Source organism: Tiliqua scincoides, chromosome 3 (assembly GCF_035046505.1).
Source record: "Tiliqua scincoides isolate rTilSci1 chromosome 3, rTilSci1.hap2, whole genome shotgun sequence".
In the NCBI taxonomy this organism is placed as follows: Eukaryota; Metazoa; Chordata; class Lepidosauria; order Squamata; family Scincidae; genus Tiliqua; species Tiliqua scincoides.
In genome coordinates this window covers 14454500-14470596 of record NC_089823.1, presented here as the reverse complement: position 1 = coordinate 14470596, position 16097 = coordinate 14454500, and the positions used below count along the sequence as shown (strand labels likewise).

Here is a 16097-nt window from a genome sequence, read left to right as displayed (position 1 = left end):
CTGAGCTACAGCCCTTCCCCAAGGTCAAGAGTCCCTGAAGAGCCACAGAAGCAACTGGAGTTAGCTTTGCACAACACTGTTGGATTTACCATCTTTTTTTTCAGATGAAAGCACTGTCATTCCAAGCTCTGGACCAAGCTTGCTGGTGGTTTTTTTTTGTTTTTTTTAAATAAATAAATCACAATTTAAGTGTGTGTAAGGAAACAAGCTTTGTTCCATTGGACTGGATCGCGTACCTTCTGAAGTTTGTCCGCCTTCTCATAGTAGCCTTCCAGCTCCTTCTGCAAGGCCTCATTGTCTTCTGACAGCATCTCCACCATCTGCTGGGCTCTCTGCACAATTGCAAATGCATCTGGTGTGAGTGGCTGTTGTTGCTGCTGGCTCAGTGGAGTGGTAGGCAGAGACTGGGATGCTGTGGCCATTGAAAGAGGCGGCATTGATGCAGAGTGCAAAGATCCGGTGATGGAGGAGGCTTGTGAAGACATTGGGCTGTGTTGCTGCTGCACTGGCATCAGTGGGAAAGACGGCTGGCATTGTCGGCTGGAAGGGAAAAGGCTGGAGGAGACACAAAGATTAACTGGACCAGTGATTTCCAAGGGTTGTGTGAGTAGCGTGGAGGTAATGTGCCTGCCAGAAGTGAATGTTGCTAACTGTATTTGTTATTAATATTGAGGACTAGCCCAAAATGCCCTCCCCTGCCCCCCCCATTTCAGTGTTCTATTCAGGCAGCTACAGTGGAGGCCCATTTCAGCAATTTGGGGGAAATGAAATGAAGCAAAAGGAGAGATGGCAGTGGCACTCCTTTGGTTGGCCACCATTTTAACTTCCCATCAGTCTCCTGGAAACAATGCTACATGCTGCTCTCTTGGGTACTTATGGGAAGCTCAATGGTTGCCCAGAGAAGAGCAGAACATAGGGACACAACAAAACTGTGAGCTGGAGATAGCAATTTGGGAGGGTGGCTTTTTCTCTCCCCCCCCCCCCCAATCCAAAGCAGAATGTTCTCAAGGGCTATCATCTCAGTCATATGACTATTATTAAAAACTCATACACTTTTACAGAGTAACATAAACAAGAGAGAGGAAGAAAGACACAGAGAGAAAGATCTCTGCCCCAAGGACCTTACAAAGTTTTGAGAGTGAGGGAGTCAACAAAAGAGAGGAGAACAAGCTAACAAGGGATAAAAGTGAGCGGATGATAGCTAATTAGGGACCAATCCTATTAAGATGCTGAGCTAAGCGTGAAAGTGGCACCTCTCCCTCCCCATCAGAACCATCCCATGAAATTCTAGGCATATGCCTCTGTTTTGATCCCACCGCCTGGAATGGCTCTGAGGTGAGGGGCCACTTGCATGCTGCAGTGAGGCTCCCTGCAAAATGTAATGCTTCGCACCCCCTCTAGCTACGCCACTGAAGCAGTGCAATGTCTGGCATATCCTAAGCTCATCCTGGCAATGCCACCTCAACAGTGCACCAGTGCCAGTGCAAAAAAGGCCAAATGCCAAGCCTATTCTTGCAAAGCAATGCTGGCACAGCCCTTCCCAGTAACATCCCAGTTCCCATGCAAACACCAGCACAGACTCATTATCCATGCAGTGGCCTCTTGACATCAGCATGTCATCTGGGTGACTTCCATGTGTCATCATCATGAAGTCAATGCATTCTCTGTGTGTCATAAGTAGGACAGCCAAGGAACCCTTCAATGCGTTTAAACAGCCCCAACACTGGCAGCCAGAAAAGCGCCACCACAGTGAACTGAGTAAGGGGCAGGTGCAGGGTCAATGAGTGGCCAGTGCTTGGGGGACACCTCCCCTGCCAATCACTACAAATGAGCAACATAACAAAAAACATCACCTCCAACCATGGGAAGATGCCCCCAAAACATTACATATCTTAAGTCTGTCCTGACAATGCCACACACACAGCGCACCAATATTACTGCGACAAAGGCCAATGGTCAACCCTCTCCTGACAAAGCAACACTGGCACAATCCTTCTCAGTAACACCCCAGTTAACACCACATACACCACACCACACAACACAGCACAACACAAGGATGCCACAGCATATAGACCTCTTACTAGTAACAAAGGGAGCAAAAGTAAAGCTGCTAGGAATCCCTGCAGGATTTACAGTGAGTCCCCTCATCCCACACACACACACACAAACACATCCAAGGAACACATTTTGAGTAGTGTAGAACAAGGGTAGAAAGAAAGTTTTTGTGGAAGAGGGCAGCCACATGAATCAAACACAAAGTCTCTCCAGTGTAAGAGTCTATATGGGGACACCCACCAGCTGGAAGAAGCCCTGATGCCACAACAGCAGCCTTGTAACAGGCACTCACCTTTTGCATGACTGGTCAGAAACATACATGGCAAGGACAACAGAATAGGGGGAGGCAGGTCTAGAACTCACATCAGCTATTCCACACTGGCCCTTTAACCACCCAGCCACAACAGGAGGCAGGAAAAGAACCCTTCATTTGGCCTGTAACACCTGCATCACCATAAACAGGTGCACTTGTCTGGGAGACCTATAAGAAGGAGCACTGCATGGGCCAATCACAGGGCTTGCATGTGATGCAGAGCACCTACTGCAGTGGCCCACCCACCCACCCCACCCCACCCCACGCTTCACTGCTGGCACTTGCCAGCCTGGCTATTGGTACACTGCCTATCCTGTCCTCCTGCCACTGCTCACCATATACCATGCAGCAGTGAACAGCTGCATCTGCACAGTATGGCTTGTAGTTAAGATAAAGGAATCTAGTAAGGAGTTAATTGTTCTTGGGCCAGAACAGAACCAAGCTCTGCATTATGTCCAAATTCAGAATCGGTATTGTTATCTGCACAAATTAGAGATGAACTAGACAATCTCCAAAATGTTTCTCACAGCAAACGTTTCTTTGTAATTTGTATTGGTCATTTCAATATGTGGCTGTTAGTAAGCTGCTTCACAGCATGAAGTTTCTTTCCCCCTTTTTACAAACCACACTTGTTCCAGGTTTCCCTTTGAAGCCTCTTCTTCAGTTGTGTACATAACAGTGCCCAGCACAAAGCCTTACAAGGTGATCAGTGCACCAAGGAGTAGCAAGGAAGCCAATTTTAGAAAGAACAGACTCTCCTGTCCATGAAATGCATCCAGCCTCTTGCACAATATTTTTTAAAACAACCAACCCTTATCCAAGGAGAGGCAGCCCGGACAACACAAAGGATTTTATAAGCAGTCAGTGCTGCACAGCAGCCTTGCAGTCTACCATTCACCTAGGGCGAGTAGTCATTTTGCCAAGGTGAGCAGATGAATGACATGTGCTATGATGTGCTATGATTCCCCCAATCAGTTGGACTACTCACTGGGTTTTTTTAAAGACAAAAGTAGTCATGGAAGGAGACTCAGAATGGGATTTCTGTGCCGGTGCGAAGTTTTAACCCCTTCCCCTGGGGCATTTTCTTACATTGATGCTGCCACTATTGGGGGGGGGGGGAATCTGATATCATCCCTCTTCTCAACACCCACTCTCCATAGCTACATTTGCCTTTTTTAAATGCCATGGGAGACCCTATCATGCACCTCATGATATCACAGCTAGTTTGGCTCTTAGGATTTGAGGCAATGTGTCACATTCCCTGCATAGCTTGCATGTGTCAAGTGCACCGAATCCATCTGAGATACAGGAAGCTAAACTAGATGGGCCCATGACCTGACCCAGCAGGACTCTTCTTATGCTCTTATGTTTCTTATGTTCCATGTGCCCGACACCTGCAAAAGCCCAGCCAGAAAGGAATATTGTGTATGGAATCCTCTTACAACTTCCTGAGACTATAACCCAAACCTGACCCTGTTTTCCTTTCCCATTCCTGAGTGACTGCTTTGCTTACACAAACAGGGATTTTTTGCTTTTCTTTTAAAGACACAAATTATGACTTTAAAATTATAACTTTTTGATAAAAATGCTTTAAAATTGATTAAAATGTTAATTTGGAATAAAAACACATAATACTTCTTTCAGCCCTTTTTAACACCATAATTAAAAAAAAAAAACACACACACACACAAAAAAAACACCACAACCATTTTAGACTGCCCCTAGACATAACTTTTTGGCTTGAAGAACACTCAAACTTCTGCTGTATTTTTGTTGGAGATTCAAAACATACGTAGGTAGAACAGAAGGCAAATGTCATTCCCTATGCTTCAGGAACACAAAACCAACAGCCAAGAGACCATGAGCCAAAAAAGGCCCATTTCCTATGGTATCATTTTGAGAAACACTTAGGAGTGAACGGACTGTTATTTTTCTATATTATTAATAATAATTAGATTTGTAGTTTGTTAGAAGTTAAACAGGGGGAAGGTGTTAACAGAGAGTTATAATTTCTATAGTACTATCATCAGTGGTGTTGCTAAGGGGTGTGGGGAGTGGAGGCCATACCAGGTGATGCGCTTGGGGGGACTGATACGACGACAAGCCAAACATTTTTAAAATCATGGTATTTTAGTATAATACCATAATGTGATATATCAATCAATGCATAATTTCATGTAGAATGCAGTGAAACAAACCATGTTGAAATATCTCTATTCTATCAAAGGTTACATCCAAAAAACCAGCAGGGATAGGGCAATGGTGAATCACCACGCCCACCACCAGGGGCATTGCCCCGCCCACTGCATAGGAGGTGGGCCATCATGGGGGTGACACACTGGCCTCCCACACTGGCTGACAGAAACCCTAGTGATGCCACTGACTATCATGCTGTAAATATATATTTTCCTGCACTGATTGTTTGTAATTAGGATACATAGTGCAAAGAGACAGATTGTATTTTTATTTGTTTTTCAAAAGCCAAGGAAAAATCTATACCACTATGTTATTTTTTGTTTTGTATAATACAACAAATTATACATACAGATACGTATATGTTTAGATGTTCTTGGAGCCCTTATTTTTTTAGATTTATGTGTTCTAGATAATTATTCCTTTTTATGGACTCTGTGGCATTTCTGTTTAGACTTTTGTATGTTTCCAAAAACGTTAATTTAAAACAACTGAAAGCCATCATTTCCCTCCCCAAGGCCCCTCTGAATTACGCTATATCATCACCTAGTGTCATCCCAAGGGGGCTTCTGGGGAAAAAATGCAACTTCCAGTTAAGTGAGCTGGCAGGACTGGGAGGAATCACACTGACACTTAATCTCCCATAGAAATTGCTATTCTGGCCTTCTCCATTTTGCTTGCTAAAAATGAGGTTGTGATGTTTGGACAGGGGGAATGGAGGACACTTCAGCTCAGCTCACACTACAAAACATTACAGGGTTGATCTGAACACTCTGTTCACACAGGTTACTTCCCATTGCCCCACCTGAAATAATAGTGTGATTCAATACACCCAACACTTTCTCCTCTGAAGGCACTTTGCAGGGGAGAAGCAGCAAGTACAGGATTAAGCACTACTCTGCTCCTTCTCCACTATGATCCCCTCTGATTTGCTATATCAAGTAGGGAAAAGATGCAGGGGATAAGGGAAGTTTAAGGGAGCAAAAAAATTAGGTGAGAAAAGGCTTAAGCACCACCCCACTGCTTCTCTGAAAGCACTTCCCATCCCTGCAATCACTATTTTGAAACAGAGAAGTGAGTTCCTAGATTGCTGTAAGATGCCCTTAATGGCACACTTCAAATTTTCAAAACTCTCCTTGAAGATGGAGTGAAAGAAAGAAAATGGCAGTATTTCAAAATTACCTGCTCACACCATATTCTGGGGGAGGTTGGTATCGGACAACAGCCACGTCAGTCCTAGCTGGCTGTGGGGCAGAATAAGAGGGCTTCACAGCCTCTGGGAGCATTCCAGGATTCTGGTCATTAAAAAACATTCCTTGCTCCTGGGTTTTGCACACTGGGGAGACCACTTGCTTGCTTTTGTATGGATAGTCTGGTGGTGGCCCCCTCGGATCCACACCTTTGCCAGTCACCTGAGAAGGGGATGACCCATCAGTTTTGAAACCTTTGCTTTTTCCTATGGTGGGGGGATGCTGCTTTGCACCATTCCTCTCCAAAGACAGCTGCATGATTCTCTCGCTTAGGGACCTCACATGACCCTGCTTGAGTTCCTTAAGTGCTTCGTCTTTATGTGCTTGTCCACTGTTGGCTCGAGCCAAAGTAGGTCTCCCTTCTGTTCTAGATTTTGGACATGAGGTGCCAGCCACGAAGAAACTTGGTCCAACAGTAGCGGGCTGCTGGCCTCTGAAAAACTGGGACTGGGCTTTGGCCTCTTCATAAGTCGGAAGTTCCTCATTGTTCTGCTGAGGCTGGGAGCCCCTGGACTGCTTCTCCATCACCGAATTGTCCCCCTGATGCTCCTGGCCCTGTGGTTCCTGGCGTGGTGACTGCTGGACCATTTGTGAGTCTTCCAGCACAAGGTTTTCTGTGGAAGAAGAAAGTGTGCCGGCAGTGGAGTTGGAAGGTCCCGCACTTCCCGTTGCCTGGTGCTGAATGGCCAGCAGGTTCATGTTCTCATTGGGGTTGCCATAGCGAAGCTCCTGGATTAACCGCTGTAACACAGTGCCAGGTGCAACATCCTCTGAACCTCTCATTTCCACCTCTGAGTCCTGGAGGAAGTTTGGAGAGTGGAAGTTGCAAAGAGAGTCGTCAGCTGCAGAGAAAGAGATGAGAGAGTGAAGGTTGGAGAGTAAAGGCTTGAATTATGGCTAAGAAAGAATTTAGGGACCTTTCATTTCTTTTCCCATTCATTATCCAATTGCCCACCTCAGCCATGAAGGCCTGCTTGTGGGATATGCTCATAGTCTCCCAGTCTAAACTGAATCCTAAGGACGTAGTGAGGATAAAATGGAAGAGGCCCATAAAAGTCGTGCTGAGACCACTGGACAAAAGATGGCATGCATACATGTGTGAAAAATTAAATAAGCTGAGAAGAGAAGTCTCCTCTAGCCTTCATTTTAGACTTCTTGCACTTACTATCAAAAGGCCTCTACGGTTTCATTTCAATATATCTATATTTTCTTCTCTCTGTCTAAATTCCTTTTCAAATCCTTCACTCTGCACATACCATATTGCTGGTTAAACCTAAAATTGCCCTCTTTACTGCCTCTGTGCCCCTTGCAGCTCCCTACCTCTGAAATGCTCTTCTACTTACTGTCCTAGCCTCTTCCTCTGTAATTCATTCAAGCACCTTCTTAAGACACATCTATTAATATTGTCTTTTTTCTAACTGACCCTCCCTTTCACTTTCCCCATCTTTCCACAGGGTCTCCAACTATTGCACAGCACTAATCCTTCATTTCTTAAATGTTTGTGTGTGTGGTGGAAACATGCCTAGAGGAGATAGGGCATAAGGCTCGGGGGCTGGATGTGGCCCGCAGAAGCTTTTTACACAGCCCTCGGGCTCTCAGCTGCTGAGCAGTGCTGCGGTGCTACTGCTGAAAAGGCAGCCGGCATGATATAGCAGGCTCTGCTATATCTTGAAATATGATCAAGATTTGCATATTTTCTATTCTGTCATTTGCAGCTAATATGTTCCTAAGTGAGAAAAAAGTGCTTATTTCTGGTTATGACCTATTTAATGACACAACTTCTTGCCTAATGACATCACAGGTCTGCGAAGCATGGGGTTAACACCAGGACATTAGAATGCAGTGAGTGTGCTGAAGGCAACACTTGAAGGCAATAAGGCCTTCAGGGATAAAAGCAGCACCTGGAGGAAGGAGGGTGTAGGCAGAAGAAAGAAAGAAAGAAAGAAAGAAAGAAAGAAAGAAAGAAAGAAAGAAAGAAAGAAAGAAAGAAAGAAAGAAAGAAAGAAAGAAAGAAAGAAAGAAAGAAAGAAAGAAAGGGACTAACTGATTGACTGGTAGATGGACTAAAGGACTCACTAGCAAACTGGTAGGTTGATTGATTGACTGGCGAACTGACTAACAAACTGGTGGACTGGCTAACAAACTAATTGACTGACTGGTAAACTAACTGAATGGAGACTGCTGAGTGGTGGAGAACTGGGAGGAGGGACGCTGCAGCCCCACAGGCCAGCTACCTATTGGTTACCTTTCCATTAGTGCTAGTGGTCAATGCTGCTAGAGCGGGCCGGGGTTTGCGCCAAGGGAACTAATTAGCTTAAAGAAGGCCTTAGTTCTCTATATGAAGCTTGGAATGGGAATTTGGCAAAACTGTGTGTATGTGTGTGAGTATCCATAATAACTTTCTCTTTTCAGTTTTTTTGAATGGCAAAGTGGCCTTTGTGAGAGACTGCCAAACCAGGATATCAAACCAGAGTTTTAGGTTGGTTTGCAAACCTCAGTTTGCACAATGGTTTGGTGTCATATCTGAATTCACAAACAACTGACAAATCACAGTTATGGTTGTCATTCTGACCTCAGACGTTGTTGTGGAGATGAGATTGAATTTATGTGCATGAAAAATGACAACAGACAAGGAGCTCTATAGCATAGTTTTTCTCCTGTAGATTTGGAGGCTCAGACTACAGTGTGGATTCTTTTATGGTTCGCACAAACCATGCAGGGCATACTGTCTGAAGGAAGATAGAAGAGCTGGGGGAAGGGATGCCAGGCTTTCCTGGCAGAACACTTTGGGAGAAATAGGCTTCACCCATTAGCTCCCATTCATAGCAGCCTGCCAGAAATACTAGTTGTCAACCAAGGGTCAAAAGAAAGTCATTTCTCAAGAAACTACCATCTGGAAATATTACAGCAACTGGGAAAGGAACTGGTTTAGATTTACAAGCATGGGAACTCACCTTCAATACCACTGATCACCTCTACCATTAACGGGGAACCATCTTGTCTGCTGCCAAACAGCTGGGGATCTGTGTAAAGACAGCCAATTTCTCCCAGTAACTGGGTGGGAGTGCTGGAGGTATAGCAAATTGAGGCGGGGCCTATAGAGAAAGAAAAAGTGTTTCTCAATCAACTACTCACCTGAAAACAATTCCTGTGGTGATTCATGTTTGTGGCTTCTGAATAATTTTTTTAAGAAATACTGGTTGATTCTCAAAGCAGCTCTGGGGCAACATCTGATGCATATGTACTTCTTGCAATTCACATAATTTCGGGTGTCCACCAGCACACCAGATTGCATGCAAAATTCTTTTTCCCCAGAAAGAATGTGGCACACACATTCCACAGAACTGCAGTACAGAGAAAGTCCTAGAGATTATGAACATGAGCTAGAGGCAGCCCAAAATTTTGAAAACTGAGGTAGGAAACACAAATGGTACCCCCAAATGGTAATCCCCTATCCTAACAGGAATCCCAAAATGGAAGCCCGATGGTAAAAGTGCAATAATACAACAAATAAATTGACAATTTGCCCTTTCATTATACCCCAAATCTGTTGCCTGAGTTGGGTTGCCTCACTTTGGGCACAATTCTAACCAGGTCTACTCAGAAGTAAGTTCTATTTTGTTCAATGGGGCTCACTCTCAGAAAAGTGTGGTTAGGATTGCAGCCTTTGATTAATAGTAGGACCAGTCCTGAAAGTAGAAATTAGCCATCTTCACCAAGGGCTACCTTATTTTCCATAGTAGATCACAGCAAAATTTGACTTGGTTACTTACGGTAATTGAAATACACTCTAGTGGGAGAAGGTGAGGAAAATGAGAAGGTATATTGGATGTATATGAGTCTGAGCAGCAAAATGAGGATCAGCCTAGACATGACAGCCTTGAGTTAGGCAGCTTAGTGCTCACAGAAATTTGGGAGACCTTAGAATTTTAATCCAAAGTCATACTGCTATATTGAACCACATAATGACTGCATTTACACCATGCACTTTTGAATAACAGTGAAAACAAACAACACAAGTACATTATGTCTATCTGCCTCTCTCTCTCTCTCTCTCTCTCTCTCTCTCTCTCTCTCTCTCTCTCTCTCTCTCATACACACCCCCTCTCCTTCTACCACTATATAGTTCTCCATATGTAGTCTTTTCTCAAACAAAAGCTTTTCACCAGAGCAGTGCCTCTCGAAATAACACACAAGTCTTTCATACAAGCCAGATACCATTTTCACAAGAAAAACTGAATTTTAAAAATATTTCTCACATCTGCACAATAATATCATGTCCCAAATCACCAAAACTGCTCGTCCAGAGGGCTACCGAAGCTGACCAGAATAAGATTCATTCTACTGCATGCAGTGGAAACATGGGAGTTGTAACACAATCTTTAAAAAATACGCATGTCAAAATCACTAGGCAAAATATAGTCTAGGACCCTAAACCAGCTCTACTATCTATTTTCGAAGGCATAAATAAGGACATGTTACACAAGGATCCAATGACCATCACGCTCACATCAGCAGAAATGGAAATAGCCACGCAGGGAAAATAATCTGACATGCTTTCTGTAGATCTTTGGTATTAGAGAAAATGGCATACCATGTTATCTGAGAAACTGACACATCAGATCCATTGGCCTAAAAAAATAACTGAGCCAGACAAATTTTATACATTATGGTATCCCTTTGTTAACATATGTCAATATAGGCACCTCTCCATTTACACAGTCTTGATTTACATGCTTTTAAAATGGTGTGATTTGAAAATTAATACCAGAAGTCTAATATATGTGCATTAATGTTCAAAACAGTGCAGTAAAGCTTCCTACACTTCCACATGATGGGCGGGCAGCATAGACACATGCATATCTTGGGGCCCAGGAGCCCAATCCTATCCAATTTTCCAGTGCTGGTACAGCTGTGCCAATGGGGCATGCACTACATTCTCCAGTGGAGAGGCAGTCACTAAGGCCTCCTCAAGATATGGGAATATTTGTCCCCTTACCTTGGGGCTGCATTGTGACTGCACTGGTGCTAGAAAATTGGATAGGATTGGGCCCCAAGTTGGCCTGAAATATGGGATGATATTGTTACAATACAGAAACAACTGGAAGCCTAAACCCTAACAGAGAATCATCCCTTTCAGTGGCGTGGCTAGGGGTGTGTGGGGGGTGCGGGCTGCACCGGGTGACGCGCCGGGGGGTGATGCGCTAAAATCGTGGCTTTAGGAGCTACCACATCATGCTATAAACCTTTGGATGTAGAATGTCCAGCGGAGTGCAATGCAAAAAACAGAATTGAAATAGCTCCTTTCCTTCAAAAGTTATGGCCAAAAAACCGGAAGGAAAAAATGCATGGAGCCCTATTGAAAGTGAAAGTGAGCCGTATCACGCGTTTACTCGCGAGTAGGCATACTTGCCATAGTACACCGGAAAGGGCAGGCTGAGAGGAATCCAACAACACCAGAATGGTCCTGATCCAATGAATGCAGCCCCAAAAAAACACCCAAGAAGGTCCCTCCCTCCCAGCTGCAAGTCTATTAAGCCCTATGGAAAGTGAGGCAGCCTCACCGTCGTGTTCACTCACAAGTAGGCAGACATGCCTTGGCTGGTGGTCAGGCCAGGCAAAGGGGAATGCAAGGACACCAGAATGGTCCCAATCCGATGCAGCTGGAGTGCAACAAATGCTCCAGAAGGCAGGGCCCCCCCCACACTAAAAAGGACAAAAAAGAGGCTTGAACTGGTAGGGGGGATGTTTTCTATTCTGCACTTGAAAAGCCAGGTGGGTCTATCTTGATATGCCTGAAATAGGAGGACTTTAAACTGGGCACTGGGAGGGCTGGAAATCTCACTGATTCTTTTTTTTTTGGGGGGGGGGGGGTGTTATTGCAGGAAGACTACAGAGTAAGCTCCATTGACCACTATAGGACTTACTTCAGAGTAGACATGCATAGGATTGGGCTCACAGGCTGCAATCCTACCCACACTTTCCTGAGATTAAGCCCCATTGACCACAACAGGACTTACTTCAGAGTAGATTCACTTGGTGGAACAGGACTGGCTCCCCCTTATTTAATTATATCTTTTAATTTAATTATTTATAATTATTTATTTTAATTTGCTTGATGATGTCACTTCTGGCCATGACATCTCTTCCAATGGGTCCTGGACAGACTGGCATTCTAAAAAGTGGGCCCCAGTGCTAAAAGTTTGAGAACTGCTGCAATAAGGTGTTAGTAAGTTGACACAGGGGTGTGTTTGTGTGACTCTACAAGTTTTCAAAATCACTAAAATCAGAATTTGGAGGAATAATACCATCATGTTATATATCAATCAATGTGTAATTTCATGCAGAATGCAATGAAACAAACCACATTGAAATATCTGTGTTCTAACAGAAGGTACAGCCAAAAAACCAGTGGAGGCGGGGCGATGGTACATCACCACGCCCACCACCTGGGGCGTTGCCGCGCTCACTGCATGGGGTGACACGCAGGCCTCCCACACTGGGTGACACGAATCCTAGGGACGCCACCGATCCCTTTCCACTCCCTACACTTTTCCCATTGCAACAGCCTATCATTTCACTCTTTTACTGTTGAGTTTAAACTGAGAAATTATGGTGATGAGAGTTGCGGTTAGTTACTGGAGAGACAGAAGTAAATCCAGCTCAGGCTGACTCATATCCTTTTAGTCAGGATGCCACTGTGGGTGGGAGATGCCTCTCCTACTGCCTCGGGGCACTTTACTGTATGTTAAGGTCTCTGTAGGTGTGAACTGAGAAAATAGGCTACAGCTGAATTAAGGGGCCAATTCATAAAATACAGCTGATTCAGTGGGAAACTAGTGACAGAGACTCTCGCTAGCTAATTGCTTTTACTGTACACAGCAAATCAAACCAGCTTAATCAAATGCACATGCCTGGTCTGAAAGGCTCTTACAAAGCTGGACAGGTTTGTAATGTAGGTAGACTGGAATGTAGACCAGGATGTACTGGCAGATCTAGTGCTTGAATTATAGGAGGAAAGATAGGAGGAGCCCTTAATCAAACCCATAAGCCGCACCTCCTGGTTATTCTCAATTTTATCCAAATGGGGGGGGGGCATAGCCTCCTAAAAGCAGTGGGGGGGGTCAGCAGAAGAGGGAAGAAGACTGAAATCCTGTAATTTGAGGATGGGATGGAATTCAGATTGCTCTACTTGCAGCAAGGATTCCTGGCTTCCAATATTTTCATTACAGCAAAAAATACTGTTAGTCATTTTATTTTCTCTGTAAACCACTTTGTGGATTTGTGGTGGAAAAGTGGCATAGAAATACTGAATAATAAATTTTTAAAAAATTATCTGCCATGCCTGGCCTCATGTTAATCACTTATCTCTCTGCCACATTGTTCCTCACCTATAAAATATGGTGGCCTTTGCTTAGGCCAGTGGTTTCCAAATTGTGAGCCATGGCTCCCCAGATAGCCGGAGAAACCAGGCAGGGGAGCCATGGAATCCTTGCAAAAAACCTGCCACCCTATGCAATGTATAGGGCTGTAGCCCTAATGGGAAGCCGTGGCCAATGGCTCAGTAGGTCAAGAGAGCCACCAGTCGAAAAAGCTTGGGAACCACTGGCTTAAGCCATCCTGCAGCTGTGCTGGCTGACTGCGGAGTGTTTGTGTTAGAATCATTCACCTGTAATAACTCTGCCATTATATGGGGGAGGGGGTTATCTCTTCAGATGGATCATGAGGTGCTCCACCTCCTGAGGTTGTATTTCTCTTCCCACCACTCCTTTTTTGATACAGTGATGTAGCTAAGGGGAAGGGGGGTACATTGCCCAGGCATCATGTCCTAGAGGCCGTGTAACCAGGGGGTGATAAACTGGATTTTGTTTATGGGAGGGTGTTTAAAATTTTTGTGCCTCTGGGTGCTAGATGCCTTAGCTATGCCACTGGTTCAATAGGCATGAGGGTTGAAGTAGTTTTGAGACTATGAGCCCTCTGGGACAGAGAATCTACTTTCAGTGTATTTTGCTATGCAAAAGTGCTTTGTAAATGTTGTATTGAGAAGTGGTACATACATATTTTGTAGTTGTTGGCAACCTTCAGTCTCGAAAGACTATGGTATCGCGCTCTGAAAGGTGGTTCTGGAACAGCGACTAGTGTGGCTGAAAAGGCCAATTCGGGAGTGACAATCCCTTCCACACTGGGAGCAACTGCATAATAACATAAGAACATAAGAACAGCCCCACTGGATCAGGCCATAGGCCCATCTAGTCCAGCTTCCTGTATCTCACAGCGGCCCACCAAATGCCCCAGGAAGCACACCAGATAACAAGAGACCTCATCCTGGTGCCCTCCCCTACATCTGGTATTCTGACATAACCCATTTCTAAAATCAGGAGGTTGCGCATACACATCATGGCTTGTACCCCATAATGGATTTTTCCTCCAGAAACTTGTCCAATCCCCTTTTAAAGGCGTCTAGGCTAGACGCCAGCACCACATCCTGTGGCAAGGAGTTCCACAGACCGACCACGCGCTGAGTAAAGAAATATTTTCTTTTGTCTGTCCTAACCCGCCCAACACTCAATTTTAGTGGATGTCCCCTCGTTCTGGTATTATGTGAGAGTGTAAAGAGCATCTCCCTATCCACTCTGTCCATTCCCTGCATAATTTTGTATGTCTCAATCATGTCCCCCCTCAAGTGTCTCTTTTCTAGCCTGAAGAGGCCCAAACACCGTAGCCTTTCCTCATAAGGAAGGTGCCCCAGCCCCGTAATCATCTTAGTCGCTCTCTTTTGCACCTTTTCCATTTCCACTATGTCTTTTTTGAGATGCGGCGACCAGAACTGGACACAATACTCCAGGTGTGCAGTCTGTCCCTGGTCTGTCTGTCCCTGGTGCAGTCTGTCCCTGGTTATGGGCCTTCCTTCTTTGCCTCTTAGCCTCAGACTGTTGGCCAAGTGTCTCTTCAAACTGGGAAAGGCCATGCTGCACAGCCTGCCTCCAAGCGGGCTGCTCAGAGGCCAGGGTTTCCCACCTGTTGAGGTCCACTTCAGATCCCTCTTGCAGATGTCCTTGTATTGCAGCTGTACTCTACCTGTAGGGCGCTTTCCTTGCACGAGTTCTCCATAGAGGAAATCCTCTACATACATATTTTGTAGTAATAAACATAATAATAATATTTCCATTATACTGGTAGATCCCACAAACCTTAATTATTCCCACCTCTGATGTAGATATACCCTAAAACAGCTTATTGAGCATAAGTGTCTTTATATCACAGTCACACAGGGTAGCCTACTGGGGGGGGGCAAGTACAAATGACCGATATCAAAATATCCAAATAGCCTTACTGTCTTTCAGTTCTGTGAGTCCCCAAATATCATGACCAGCAAACAAAAATATATCCATTCTCTTTGATCTTCCTTCACTCTCACTGAGTAAATTAAATTTCACAGTTCCCCACACGAGTCAACCAGTCATCTGAAGTAGGCATTTCTATAAACCTCCAGAGATTTCTCTCTTTCTTGGAGTTTAGTAAATTTAAAATTAGTTTTCTCTCTAATTCTTTGCCTACTTTATGTGCAAGTATAGATTCTCTGGCAGATCAACTACAGGGTCCAGGAGGACAAAGATCTTTTTAAGATGCCTTTCATGTTTTCATTTTTGTATACAAATCTTTGAAGATAGGGTAGGAAAGTAATTTAAAATAAAATGAGTAATTTGCCTATCAAAATTCCAGAAATCTTATAAGACTGGTAGAACATTACACTGACTCCCCAAGTTACAGATGTCCAAGAAATGGATAGCTACATAAGCACATTTGTGCAAACATGATAATGCTGGGCAGGCAAGCCAATTGTTTCAAGGTATGTATGTTCCAAATTCCATACAAAATGCTAGAATGGAACCAGTATATACATTGAGGACTTAGGGCCAAATCCTATCCAATTTTCCAGTGCGGTGCAGCCGTACCAATGGGGCGTGTGCTCCATCCTGCAGTGGGGAGGCAGTCCCAGAGGTCTCCTCAAGGTATGGGAACATTTGTTTCCTTACCTCGGGGTTGCATTATGGCTACACTGGTGCTGTAAAGTTGGATAGGACTGGGCCCTTACAACCCAATCCCAAGCTTCTCAGAACTTGGAGGTACAGTGAGGCCAAAATGGCGACTGTTATATCCTGCAGATGCTGGGAAGCCGCAGGAGGTCTCCTCAGGGGAAGGGGACATCCAAAGCTATATCTTGTTGGCATCCTTCAGTCTCATAAGACTATGGTATCGCGCTCTGAATAGTGGTTCTGGAACAG

At 44.6% G+C, this 16097-nt stretch overlaps 1 protein-coding gene across 1 annotated transcript in view; it reads right to left on the bottom strand.

Moving 5' to 3' along the window:
• Positions 1-16097, bottom strand: part of AMOTL1 (angiomotin like 1) — a 73611-nt gene that overhangs the window by 43053 nt on the left and 14461 nt on the right. The window contains exons 2-4 of the mRNA XM_066620731.1: positions 8766-8906; positions 5744-6653; positions 237-555 (exon numbers count right to left, since the gene is read on the bottom strand). Coding sequence (XP_066476828.1) covers positions 237-555; positions 5744-6653; positions 8766-8906 — 1370 coding nt within the window. The remainder of the gene's footprint in view (positions 1-236; positions 556-5743; positions 6654-8765; positions 8907-16097) is intronic.